The sequence below is a fragment of the Vigna unguiculata genome, chromosome 11 (assembly GCF_004118075.2).
Source record: "Vigna unguiculata cultivar IT97K-499-35 chromosome 11, ASM411807v1, whole genome shotgun sequence".
NCBI lineage: Eukaryota > Viridiplantae > Streptophyta > Magnoliopsida > Fabales > Fabaceae > Vigna > Vigna unguiculata.
The window spans coordinates 32,973,468-32,987,594 of NC_040289.1; the positions used below are offsets into that span (position 1 = coordinate 32,973,468).

General features: G+C 33.2%; 2 protein-coding genes across 3 annotated transcripts; both read left to right on the plus strand.

The window, feature by feature from the left end:
* The first annotated feature begins 4,701 nt into the window (after positions 1-4,701).
* On the plus strand, positions 4,702-11,869 carry LOC114169181 (serine/threonine-protein kinase Nek3). Of its 2 annotated transcripts, XM_028054222.1 has the most exons (15): positions 4,702-5,433; positions 5,543-5,609; positions 5,734-5,799; positions 5,878-5,924; positions 6,008-6,053; positions 6,141-6,221; positions 6,312-6,354; positions 6,440-6,489; positions 7,267-7,348; positions 7,422-7,471; positions 7,564-7,637; positions 7,707-7,758; positions 7,848-8,465; positions 8,569-10,264; positions 11,297-11,869. In XM_028054222.1, the coding sequence occupies exons 1-14, from the start codon at positions 5,336-5,338 to the stop codon at positions 10,261-10,263; spliced, it is 3,069 nt and encodes a 1,022-aa protein (XP_027910023.1). In that variant the 5' UTR covers positions 4,702-5,335; the 3' UTR covers position 10,264; positions 11,297-11,869. The 2 variants fall into 2 exon arrangements, with proteins under 2 accessions (XP_027910023.1, XP_027910022.1); XM_028054221.1 differs by having other exon boundaries at positions 8,569-11,869.
* On the plus strand, positions 11,110-11,739 carry LOC114170388. The gene has a single exon (XM_028055867.1). The coding sequence runs from the start codon at positions 11,110-11,112 to the stop codon at positions 11,737-11,739; it is 630 nt and encodes a 209-aa protein (XP_027911668.1).
* Positions 11,870-14,127: the final 2,258 nt, after the last annotated feature.

The window sequence follows — 14,127 nt, forward strand, 5'->3', positions numbered from 1 at the left end:
AAAAACATCGGCTATATGTTAAGCTCATTATTCACTAATATTTATTGGAATATTATTTGGGTTACTTTAGTAGAAACATGGTTACATATTTTTCCATCTACCAAATCTCCATAAGTCATGATTTTTTAAATCATGAATAATTTTATCTCTTCATTATTATATAACGTAAAACTTCTCATTTACCAATGATAATTCAATAAAGTTTATGAAGAGTTTCTGCCAAACAACACCAAATATGGCATTAAATTAGAAACCCAAGAATAATCATTCCCCAGAAGAAAAAAAGGACCTTTTCTTTTTCTTTCACGTGAAGGAATCTGTATTTTAACCTAAAAGTTAAAGAGAAAAAACCCAGACACAATATTACTAAATCTGAAAAGTGAGTACAGTTCGTTCTAAAAACTATCATACACACCATCGTCTTGTATCAAATTCCATAGCTTCTTCATCTCTTTTGACAAAGATAGAAAAATGGAGGAAGAACACTAGTGAATATTCTCGAATGGTTCCTGTAGATAGTAGCAGTAAAATTGATGAAGATAATGGGAGGAACCCTATTATTTGTGAGGTGTGTTAGTGTTTTCTTTGTGCATGGCATGTGGTTGTGGAGAGAATAATCCATTGATGGATGGAAGGAGCACATGCACATGGCGAAACTGTGCACAGTGAGACAAGGCACTGAAACCATGGCACTCTTACTCATATCTCTTGCTGTTTCTTTCTCTTTGACACTATTCCACTGTTCGTATGCCATTATATCATACTCTAATCATTGTTTAATATCATTGTCAACTCGTTGGGTTCTGTGAAAATGGTGGGTCCAACGTCCTCATCTTTCGTTAATTCCATTCTCTGCATCGTCTCTATCCTCACAAAATCACTCTCTGCAACATCAAACACTTGCCTACAATTGAAAATATTGAAAATATACCGTTTTATATTTAATGTTTACTAAGCATTTTATGAGTATATTTAAATTATTTATATTGTTAGATATATTTTTGTTTTAATATTAAGTCAAATATTATTATGAAATATATTTGAAATGTCAAATAAATTCAATAAAATTTGATTAAAAGAACTAAATCTATGTATTTCGAAAGATAAAGAATTAATTGGTCCAAAGTTTCGAAATGGATTAATTTTAAAATTCATCGAGAGTTAAGGGACCAAAATCATATTTAACTCTAAAATTAAATATAAATATTTTTTATTTTACCATAATTAATTTTCATTTACAATGATTAAGTTCAAAAAAATCAAATAAAAAATAAACAAATAATCACTTAAAAGATAATATTAATAAAATAAATATTTTTATTTAAAGGGTTAAATTTATTTTTGGTCCCTTAACTTTTCGTGAAACTTAGAATTAGTCTTTATTCGAAACTTTTGACCAATTTAGTCCCACATCTTTAAAAAATTGGTAAATTTAGTCATGTTAACAATTTTGTGAAGTTTATTTAATATTTTAAACATGTTTCTAAACTAACATTGAAGTAAAAATGAGTTAAACGTTGAAACAACTCAAGTACTAATATGAAAAGCGTTTGAAACGTCAAATAAACTTAAAAAAATGATTAAAATGACTAAATACACACATTGCTATACTTGTGGGACTAAATTAGTCAAAAATTTCGGAAAGAAACTATTTACAATTTTCACTGAGAGTTAAAAGATCAAAAACATATTTAACCCTTATTTAAAAAATATTTAAAAGGTAAAATTGAAAATATAAAATATATTAAAAATATTAAATTTTAGAAAAATGTATTTGAAATTATATACCAAATTATATAAATATGAAAAAAAAAATGGGGGGCCATGGTCCCTTAGTTTATACCAAGGTATGCCCCTGGTTATATGTTAATCCTTAATGAACTAATAGAATCATACAAATACAATAATTCAAATAAAAAGATTACTTGACCATCACACCATCAAATATTTGACTTTAAAATATATATAATCCTCATTATTTTATTTTGACAAAATAAAAAGTGCATTTTTAATTTATCTTCATCCTTCAAATAATCCGCACATCCCACGATAACAAAAATGGTGTCAATTGCCATCGGCAAGTGGCAGTGTTCCATACTACATGAGTACACGAAAAAAAATATAGGATTCCTTAGAGCAATTCCGACAAAGCCTTGAAGGGCCGCAATGTTGATGCTCTGAGATTTTTTGTACCCATAACAACAACGTCAAACCAGTCCACTTCACCAATTGTGACACCTCCAACGTCAATAATATTAGGCTCGACATCAAACACAAAGAAAAAACACAATAAAAAAACATTTAAAAGGATAATTGCGACAGATTCAAAACAAGGCAAAAGAGACAAAAAATTTTAACCTAGTTCTGATACCAGATGTAAAACTAATGCGAAAAAAAGATAAGGAATAACCTTTAGCTATTGCCACTGTCACGGAAATCCTTGACTGTACTTGTTTGTTTCAAACCCTCACCGCGTCAACTTTAATGGTATAGAAGAGAGTAGGTTTCATGACTCGGAGCACATAACACTTGTTATAAATTTATAGAGTTATTTGTCCATCATAGAGTAGTTGCCATATAAATTGTTGTCAATTATATTGGATTATAGTATAAAAAATCATGCAACTGTGGTTCATTTATTAATCAATATTGATTAATAAATGAACCACCTTTATAAAAATAATTAGAGATGTCAAAATAAGTTTCAACTCGTAAGCTAACCCGACTCACCATGGGTTTAAGCTAGGCTATATTGAAAAAAATTAAATTTTTTGAAAAGTGAGTTGAAATGAGTCCGACTCACTTAACTCATGGGTTTGAGCTGGAATGAAGGTGGGTTGACCCACTTATTTCACCAACATTTTTTTTACAATTTATTATTTTTTTTGTTATAATTATTTACTACTTCTAATTATATAGGTTTAAAATTTCATATTTTTAAATTCTAGAATGTTGCTCAATTATATTTAAATAGTTTTAATGTTTAATTAACTTGTTTTCCAAGTTATTTACGATGTTACTTTAATCTTTAACTATTATCTTTGTAATAATATTTCAAGAATCATGTGAACACTTTAATTCTACTATTATAAAAAATAAATGAAGTCAATTTCACTCACATTTTAATGCAATATATACATAAAATAAATTGCAAAAATTAAAAAAAAAATATATTTGTAAGTGAGCTAACGCACACTAACCCACCAACCCATGGTGGGTCGAACGAGGTTGTAAAATTTTTGACTCATAAAAAAAGTGAGTCGGGTTGAGCTGACCTTTTTTAGCTTAACCCGTGTGAACCAGGTTAACTCACTTTGACACATTTAAAAATAATTAACAACACATATCTAGGAAATTTTCAATATATATGTTTTTCTTCTTTTGTAAAATTTTCACATCTGTTCTCTTTATTTTTATTTTTTGAAATTGATCTAGATTTTATTATTACATTTAGAAAAAGCTCAGTCAGTTTGATTTCAATTACAACATAACACATCAATGATTTCTCTCTTTTATTATGCAAGTGATTGAAAAACAAGGTAATTAGTAAACAAGATGTGAGTGTAAGTATATTATTTTAAGCGTAACATGGTGCACATCTTCACATCTTCTCTTATACAAACTTGATTAATGTAAGTCACCAAGAGAGAGGTTTATTCCTATGAGAGGTATATTCTCTATCCACATCTTGTACTTTCTATATTAATTTCAATATCATTATTATGGGTTAAAACAATTCTTTAACCATCCCCAATAATTAATAATCTTGACAACCCAAAGTCTCCACCATAACAAATGACATTTTATACTGCTTCGTACAGTCACTTTCACTCTAAACCATCATTTTTTTTATAATTCATGTAAGTTCTTTCTTTTTGTTCACTTTCATATGTCCTTTTGTTAAAAGGTAGTCTTGAAAAGCACTAAATTCTTACAACACATCATTTTTTTTTTCGTGTCATGTTTTCTTTTTCAGTTAAATAAAGACATCAACCTATACTTTCCCATAAATACTTTCCCATAAAGATTAAATCTGTGAAGAGTTGCTTTTTATGGTTAATATAAATGTTCAGTTATTCAACTGTTTCTTCTCTTAAATTTGATTTTAGTTAAATAGTAGTTCTGTTTTTGCACAATTTTCGTTACCAAAACAACATTCAAGCCAAATTAGAAAAAGGTTAAAGATGACTGTCATAGTGCTAAATGTATAACAAGAATAAAATTTATCATCAAACCATATATAAATTATTTTTTTAATCTTTTATACAATGTCAATCTAAAAAACTTACTCAATCAATTAATTAAAAGTTACAATAAAAATATTTATTATAAAATCCATGCATTTACTACATTCAACCATCTATATAAATTTCTCTTTATTTCCGTTCGCAAATCACAATATCCATTAATTGTAGTTCCAAAATCATGTGGTTAACTTGGTGGATTTGAAGTCCAAATTATGACACAAACATTAGAAGTTGAAACATGAAACCGTTGGTGATGTTTGAAATGTGTCTTGTTATGGCAATGAATAACTGAGGGCATTTCACCCACGAAGGTGACACCTTTTTTTTCATCCATTAATGGATACTGAATTTTGAAGGAAGAAGAAGATGCAAACTTTGAAATAAAAAAAATGAAATTAATTAAAGTTAAAAAAAAAAATTTAGTCGAAATAAACGAACAAAAATCGAAAGCTCGGAACCAGGTAGACCAGCTGTGCCTGTCGGCGAATAACCAAGCACACCCATTAGCACCCTCTTCTCTCTCTTCAACTCTTCGATTCAATTGGTGACAGTTAGAGAGAGAGAGAGAGAGAGTGCGTGTGAGTGTGTGTCCTCAAAGTTTTCAATTCAGTTATGACATAGTTAGAGACAGGTTGTGTGTGTTTGTGTTGTACTTTGTTTTTTTCCTTCAACTTGGGAACAAAGGTTGAGACTTTCAACCATCTTCTTTTTCAAATCCTATGAAAAAGCATCATGGGTATGCTATTATTGCCCGTTGGTGTGGTTGTCATGGGACTAGTGCGGGTCAATGGAACGAGCCTGTAGCAGAGTGTAGAGAAAGATGAGAAGAAACGCACATGGTGTTTGGGTTGCATACGGTTGTAATCTATTGAGGAAGCAATGTAGAGCAAGTTTATTGCAACACTGGGTGGAGAAGAACAGTGGCTAGGACTACATGAGTATTTGAGGCTTTGGAAATGATTTCATGTGGAAAGTGAGGAATGGTGTCGCGTGAGATTGGTTGCTAGTTATTGGTTTTTGTTGGTTTTCTTTATTATATCTGTGTTGTTTTGGGGTTTGAGGGATTGAGTTTTGGTGGATCGAGAGCAATGGAGTCTCGGATGGATCAGTATGAGATCATGGAGCAGATCGGGCGAGGAGCATTTGGAGCTGCTATTCTTGTTCACCACAAGGCTGAGAAGAAGAAGTAATAGTCACAACTTTCATGTGTTTCTGTTCTTGAGATATTCGTTGATGGGTATTGGGTAGGTTCATACTAAGTTTCATGACTGAAGCTTCGTTTTATTGTGTTGTAGATATGTGTTGAAAAAAATCAGGCTAGCAAGACAGACTGAACGATGCAGAAGATCTGCTCATCAAGAAGTGAGTTGGGTTTTTTGTGTGTTTCCTGTTTGTTGATTTGCTTCACAGAATCAAAGTTCATATACCTGGAATCTGAATTTTTTTGGGAAGAGATTTGACTGTTGTTGCTTGTTGAGAATTGTAGATGGCTCTTATTGCTCGAATCCAGCATCCTTATATTGTGGAATTCAAGGAGGCATGGGTTGAGAAGGTGAGAGACCTTTAAGTTTCTATATAATGTATTCACAGTCTTAATTTCTTTGCTAAACACATTCTATTTCTGTTGCAGGGTTGCTATGTCTGCATTGTCACTGGATATTGTGAAGGTGGAGACATGTGAGCATATGATACTACCCATGCTCAATCTCTTAAAGTTTATTTGATAGTTTATGCTTATTTTCTCTTCAAATATGGGACAGGGCTGAATCGATGAAAAAATTAAATGGTGCTTACTTTCCTGAGGAGGTATTCTTGAATCTTGTCCCACACTTGCGTTTGTTTATGCGTGTATTCTTTTCCTATCTTACATTGAATGTTGTCGAAATTTCTCAGAAACTCTGCAAATGGTTCACTCAATTACTGTTGGCCGTGGAATACCTGCATTCAAATTTTGTTTTGCATCGTGACCTGAAGGTATACACTTATATATGAAGCAAATTGGTATATGATTCTTGTCCTTGATTTAAAATGTATTAAGTCTGATTTTGTTGACTCTGCCGACAGTGTTCCAACATCTTTCTTACCAAGGATCAGGATGTTCGCCTAGGTGAATTATCCTATCATGTTTATTTATATTGGAGATGGATAGTTGACTCCTCATCTGAATTTGTGTGCATTTTCCTGACATATAGGGGATTTTGGCCTTGCTAAGACACTAAAAGCGGATGATTTGGCTTCCTCGGTATGTGTAAACTGATGTTGATTTCTTCTGTGTTCTTTCAATCCAAATTATTTGCTTAAAAAGATCGAAGGATTCATGCTAAACATTTTTCTATCAGGTTTCCATAGCACTGATGCATTCCTCTGAGGTTTTCTGTGCACACACCGATTAATACTAAGATGACATCAATGTTATTTTCACATATAGTCATACGTAGATTTTTTGGCCATATCCTAACTTTTGTTTCCTATCTGTTTGGGAACCAGAGGCTTCAGTGTTAGCTGCTACTGGGTTTTTCCTCTATTGGCCAAACCAAGGACTAGTAATATCATCTCAACTATGTTTAGTGAAAATTATCCTGCTGTTAAGTTTTTTCTACAAAAACAAGTGGGACAATAATGTATTAATATTTGCTTCATGCAAACCATATATTTTCAGTCCCATACTCTTCCACATTTGCCGGCTCGTTTATAAACTACATTTTGAGATAAAGAAAAAAGCAGAAATAGGAATTGAGTGTTGTTTGGGCAAATTGAATTAGCTTGCTTGCTGGAAATTTGACAGATAAGAGGACAACATTTTTTTTCTAGAATTTGGGCTGATTCAGCCGCAGGATCATGTTGTTGTAAACTTGTTTATTGTTTCTCATCTTTTCCGCGGATAAATTTACATTTTAATAATCTTTTACTTCTAGAGGTATAAAATATGATATTGGTATCAATTATTTAATCTATATGATTAGCGTTACGTTTATATACAAATGCATAGTCACCAGAGATGGAAAATGTTTCTATGCAGGTGGTAGGAACTCCTAATTACATGTGTCCTGAACTGCTTGCAGATATACCGTATGGATTCAAATCTGATATTTGGTCACTAGGTATGTATTTTACAACAAGTATCTAGTAATTGCAGATATGGTTTTTCTTGAGCTAAAATTCTTTGTTGTCCAGGGTGTTGTATATACGAGATGGCTGCTCATCGCCCTGCTTTCAAAGCTTTTGTAAGTTTTCTTCTGATTTTTTTACTTTAAATTAGATATTGGTAGGATGTAACTTGAGTGAGATCATTTAATGCAATACCCTCATGTTTCAGGATATGGCAGGGTTGATAAGCAAGATAAACCGTTCTTCCATTGGCCCTTTGCCTCCATGTTATTCCCCTTCCTTGTAAGTTTCTTTCCGCTTGTGTTAATATCAATATTCTGTTGTTACTAATGTTGACTATTGTTACCTCAGGAAAACACTAATAAAGGGCATGCTAAGAAAAAATCCTGAACATCGACCAACAGTAAGATTCTCTTGAGAACAAATTTATTTCAATGTGGAAATGGTTCTGTCACTGCTTTCCCTAAATATTCTCACTTCATATTTTCTCAGGCATCTGAGGTGTTAAAGCACCCTTATTTACAGCCTTATGTGGATCAATACCGTCCAGCTTTCAGTCCTCCTTCAATTTCTACTGTCAACTATCCTCGGAAAAATATGGCTGAAAGTCAAAACAGTAATAGTTCCAACAGTGACAAAGATAGTTTGATGTCAACTGAGAAAAACATTGCAACAGCAGTACCAAAATGTGATAACAAAGCCACTGAGATGGATCAAACATCAATCGATGATGATGGTTCAGAGGAAGAAAGTGGCTCTAGTAATGCCAATGGGAATACCAAAACAACTGAGCAAGAGGTGATGAAACCATCTCATAATGCACAACATTCTCACGTTGAATCTAAGCAGCCAAAAACAATTAGAAATATCATGATGGCATTGAAAGAAGGAAAGGTTAGAGAAGCAACTTCTCCAATGAGAGGCAATCGTGTTAAGCCTGGTGGTGTGTCAGCACAGAAAATAAGTACTGAGACATTGTCTAAATTGCCTAAGCCTATTTTTATTGCTCCAATTGTGAAACCTATGCTAGAGTCACCAACTGTTGCACTTGCACGAGCAACCCCTGACTCTGCAAAAAGAATGCAGGGGTCACATCAATCAAAGCAACAGGTAATCATCATTGTTAAATTATCTATGTTATCAGCTCTTTTTAAAAAGAGATCCTCATGACATTGAGATTTATTTCTTGTATTTCATTACTTTATGGTCGCAGTTTCTGATGGTAGAAGCCTCACCAAAAGTTAAAGCTAGACATGATTTGACTCCACCACCTGCAGTTGTTAAACAAGTAGATGGAGATGTAGTTCCTCCCAGGCCTAGACAAAGGACTCCCCCAAGCTTACTTAGAAGACCTTCATTTTCTGGAAGAATGAGGTTGGCTGGAATTGATGTTCCAAATGCAGCAAATGATACTGGAAAACTAGGCACAGATAAAATAGTTCAGGAACATGAGACGAGCCCTTCTCAATTGGCCAACGACAATGTCCCAAGTATTTCGAGACAGGTTACTAGAGAGCCCCAGAAGATTTTTGAAAGAAGTTCCAGAGGAATGCAAACAGATAGCAGCAATTCTGCTTCGTCTTCAGTTTCTATCCGAGGTGAACTTGCTGATGATGCTACAACTTTTATTGACATGAGAGAACAGATGCTTCCTGGACATGTGAATGTAAGCCACATTGTAGGTGTGGAATCATGTCCTGACAGCAGCCCAGTGACTACTTGTGCACATTGTAAGATGGCTGAAAATGTTCCTAAAGATTCCTGTGAGATTGCCATGAATTTCCACAATACTATAAGCAGTAATGAGAAAGTGAATTCCAGTTTAAGTCAAGATCACCATGTTGAAGATTCTGAGGTAGCACTTGCTTCAGAAGGGGCTCTTCCTAAATCCCAGACAACTATGTCCACTACTTCTGGCTGTGATGATGGATATGTTGATCCCTCTGCTGGAGCCACCAAAGAAATCAAAGATTTTCAAGATGTTACCAAGGAAATGTCTTTGAACAAGTCTACCAAACACGAACCCCCAAGTTCTGGAGAAAAGTCTGTTCATACAGAAGTTAGTCCAGAAACTGAACCTGATCTACTGATTCAGCCAGCACTTGAATGTAAGTCCCCTGGTGATGACAAATTCACAGTGAGGGAGAGACTGTCACCTGTGGTTGAAACTGTTCCTCTGGTTACCCCTACTAAATTATCAAGCCAGAAAGTTTTGCAAGAGAAAGGAACTGTGCTGCAAAATCCAGCACCAGAAAGGCCTGATACTGGCCATCTTCCTCCAGCCTTTGATGATGTTATCCATGTCATACGCCATAGTAGTTACCGCGTTGGCAGTGATCAGCCAGTAAAGGAATCTGTGGAGATGGGAGTTCAGAATGTAGATGTTGGTAAGTTTATCAATGTTGTGAGAGATGATTTAGAAATGAGGAACATAACGTCACCTTTGACACTAAAATCTTCAAGCTGCTCTGATGTTACAAGCTTGAAATCTGACCAGTTGGAAATGAAAAACTTAAGCACTCCTCCCATCCTTAAATCTCCAAGTTTCTCAGATTCTTCCAGCAATTCTGATCATCCTGGTCTTAAGGAACAAGAAGTGAGTAACCCTCCTCCTCTAGTTTCAGAACCTGAATCTACTGAGCCCAGTAAAAGTAACACTCCTACGAATGAAGAGAAACCAGCAGCAAAGGAAACATTGGATGTGAAATCTTTCAGACAGAGAGCAGAGGCACTTGAAGAGCTCTTGGAGCTGTCTGCAGAGTTGCTGCAGCAAAACAGATTGGAGGAACTTCAAGTTGTTCTGAAGCCCTTTGGGAAAGATAAGGTTTCTCCAAGGGAGACAGCGATTTGGTTAGCCAAGAGTCTCAAAGGAATGATGTCTGAGGAAAGTGGGGGACGCTCTTCATAAGGTATCTCAAATAGTGAATTCTTATGTGATAAATTCACTTGTATTTCATGTTTAAAATTTGCTCTTAAAGTTAGTCCATAGCTATTCAAGCTCCACTTGAATCCATACGAGAACAAATTGTCTTTGTCCCTTCTTCCATTATTGTAATTCTTTCAGTGCTTTTATGCTATTGTAAATAGTTACCATACAAATTAATAACATCAACTCATGATTAAATTGTATGGACATTTTGTACCCAAGACTTTCTATGGTTAAATAGAGCTAAGCCAAGAAAACAGAAAAAATAAATTACCTGATCAACCACAAACAGAAAGCATACCACAATTTGCAGTCAGATAGCAATGTTTTCCGTCCACACTAATTTTCAACCAAGATGATATTATATTATATTCTAGACACAAGTAGGAATGTTATTGTAAAAGAACTATACGTTAGTTTTGCGTAGATTCCCTCATTTCTAGGTAGTTTCCTAGGTTTCCTCATTTCATAGAAGCATCGTGGAACCTTCCTCATATATTTTTGCGAACGTTGCATTTTAAGAAATGACGCGCTTTGCTACAGTATAAATATGTGAGCCTTTTGTGTGTGTTTTCATTCATCTATTGGTTTTCTTCTATTTCATGACAATACTGGCTTCTCCGTCGTCAACAACGGCACCAAGCCAAAATTGCACCAACCTACCAGTTAATTAGCATCATGATAAGACAAACTCTTCTTCCAAAATCCATGGTTTAAGTACTGAAAAAGATAGATTCGCTGTCCATAGTAATCGTACTTGAACTAATCAGGTTAAGTCTCGTAAAGAACATTTGTGTCTGACTGAAGCCAAAAAACATCCAAAAACCAATGGCTCCGACCAACAACCACAGGACAAGATGTGGTGACACCCGTTTTCCCCGAAACGTAATACTTTTGTTGGTTACCATCTTTGTTTTTTTGATGGCTGCTATCAGCATAGCATGGCTTGTCATGCACCCACATGACCCTGGTTTTGCGGTGACGTCACTTTCTGTTACCAACTTCTCTCTCTCAGACTCCCAGGTACGAGGAAGGTACGAGGTTGGACTAACCATAACAAACCCAAACAAGATCATAACCCAGGTGGTGCTTCACCGTCAGGGCTCCTTGCTGCTTTACGATTCTGAGTTGTACTCGAAGGCTGCAGTGCAAACAACCGTGAACCTGGAGAAGTTGACCAACAAGAGTGTGAAGGTTGACTTTGAAGTGAAGGACCAACACCAGAAGGTGGTGCCTCCGATTCTGGGTCGGGACTTAAACAAAGGGGTGGTGAACTTCAACGTGGTTTTGAAGGTTACGGTTAGATTCGAAGCTGGGATATGGCCAAGCAAGGATGAGTTATTGGATGTTACTTGTAAGGATCTGGATGTGGAGTTCCACCCTAAAACAAAAGGCACTGGCAACCTTCTGGGTATTGGGAAGAACTGCTCCACAAAGAATGCTGCAGGGAGAACTTGATTAGGAAGAAGTAAGATTTAACCATGTTATCGTCATTAGTTTATCCGATGTGGTAATAAGATAGATTCTTGTTGAATGTTTTATACATATTCACTGTTAATGTAAATTAAATTCTTCTTTTAGACATTTACATTTTGTTTATAGAAAAACAGTAGATTAGTCAATAACTTCAAAATTTATAGATCATTTAAAGAAGTACTTATATTTCTCAAAGAAAAAGAAGATTTGATCTTGTAACCTGATATATATGCAGGAGATTATGTCTTGTTTTACACGACCGAGTTTACTACTGTTACTTGATACATGTTAATGCCAGGTACGTTAGCATGTATATGTTTGTTGTAGTGTGAGACATTAGCAGAATGAATTCCAACGATTAATTGGGGAAGTAACAAAAGGGTTACTTTAGTAAAAGTACCTGGGAAAGACCTTCAAAAGAAACTCTTACAAGTTGCGAAAAAGAAGAACGTGGGACCACAGATCTCATCAGAGGAATAATGGGGACTATTATATCAAGTTTTTTTATGACTTTTTATTAAAGATGAATTCTGAAATATTTGAATTTCTGTTACTCAAATATTTAGTGGAATACTTAATTAAAATGTGAAATAAATTTATATTTCGGATTAATTTTTTCATAATTTTTAAAGAAAAAAACAGTATTCACGATGCAGAGACAAGGTGAAATGTATCTCTGAAAACTGCAACCAAAACAGGAGGAACTCATAAATATATATATATATATATATATATATATATATATATATATATATATATAATAACGTAAATAATTAAAACAAAATCAACTAATTTATTAATACTTAATCAAACAATTAATGTAATAACGATGATTCAAATTAAATGAAAATTTATGGGATCCACATTAATTTTATCTCTCTTAAAACACACATTAATAAATTACATTATTTCTTCCTTCAACATTTTTCATAATTCGCTTATGATCAAATAAATATAATCTAGTTCAAAGTCCTCGAATGCTTATTAACCAATTTTAAATTAATAATGACATAAACAACATCATTTATATATATATTTTTTTATTTCAAACGATTTCTTCTTTCTGTGCACCAAAAAAATACAAATACAAAAGTATTACTAATTTGCTATATTTTAATTCTAATTTCACAATTTTTAAGATCTTATTGTCTCAAATGCACTCCAATTACTTCACATACATAAGAACTATGTGTCAAACTAAGTATATGAATAACAAACCTTTGAAGGTCTAGATATCAATCTTCATAAGAAACACACCAAGTTGTTGGAGTTTTTTTCCAATTGCCTTTAGCCAATGAATTACCAAATAACTTTTCCTGGTTCTTGAAATATTGGATTTGAAAATCAATCAAGTGTTGTTCCTTAGGTTAACCAGCATATCTTGTATACATGTTGAAAATATTTTAATATAATTTAAAAAATAAATAATTAAAATAAAAAATCTACAATTATTTAAGTTTTCATGAACCTTTAATTTATGGGTTAATGTTTTTTATGGTTAACGACTGTATTCTTATTACAATCTACCCCTTTGTCTTCATTTTCTACCTATAAATACCACATAGGTGCATGGGAAAAAAGACAAGAACAAAACAGCAAAAACAACAAACACTAGAGTTCTCTCAAAAGTGTTCTTCTTTTCTTCTCTATATTATCTTTAAGACAGTGGTGTTCATAAGGTTCGGAGAGATCCTTCGCTACACTCGATCGATCTTATTATTATTATTATTATTATTATTATTATTATTATTATTATTATTATGAGTTAATCTTGTCTAATATATAAGAAGTCAAATCTAAAGATGAAATGAAATTCCAATTTCGAGATTACTAAATTATTTACCTTTTATTGTCACCATTAAACATCTTTCATCCATTATTCATTATCATTAAAACCTACTATTATGGGAAATGCACCATTCGAACATATGATAACTTGTGTACAAAGTAAATTGGAAGTTTAGGGACTTATATTGTAAAACGTAAATTGTAAACTAAAATAAAAAACCAAATGCAAAAATTAAAAAGATGAAAATAAATCAATCACAGAATAAATAACCAAACAATCTGAAATTCATATCGAAAAAATCAAATTCAAGTTTGAATAATTAACCGATTCAACTAGTTAACTATCAGTTTATACGAATTAAATTTCAATATCATATAATTTTATTCATATTTGACTATCAAATCAAGATTCCAATAAATTTCTAATTTGAATTATACTTTCATAAATGCAATCTAATACCATAAGAGCAACACCAAAATTAGAGAAGAGAAAAACAAACTTAAAACAAAAAACGATAAGTGTGAAACTCAATTCTTCTTATTTGATCTTGATTTCATGAATTGTTCTTTAAAATTTTAGTT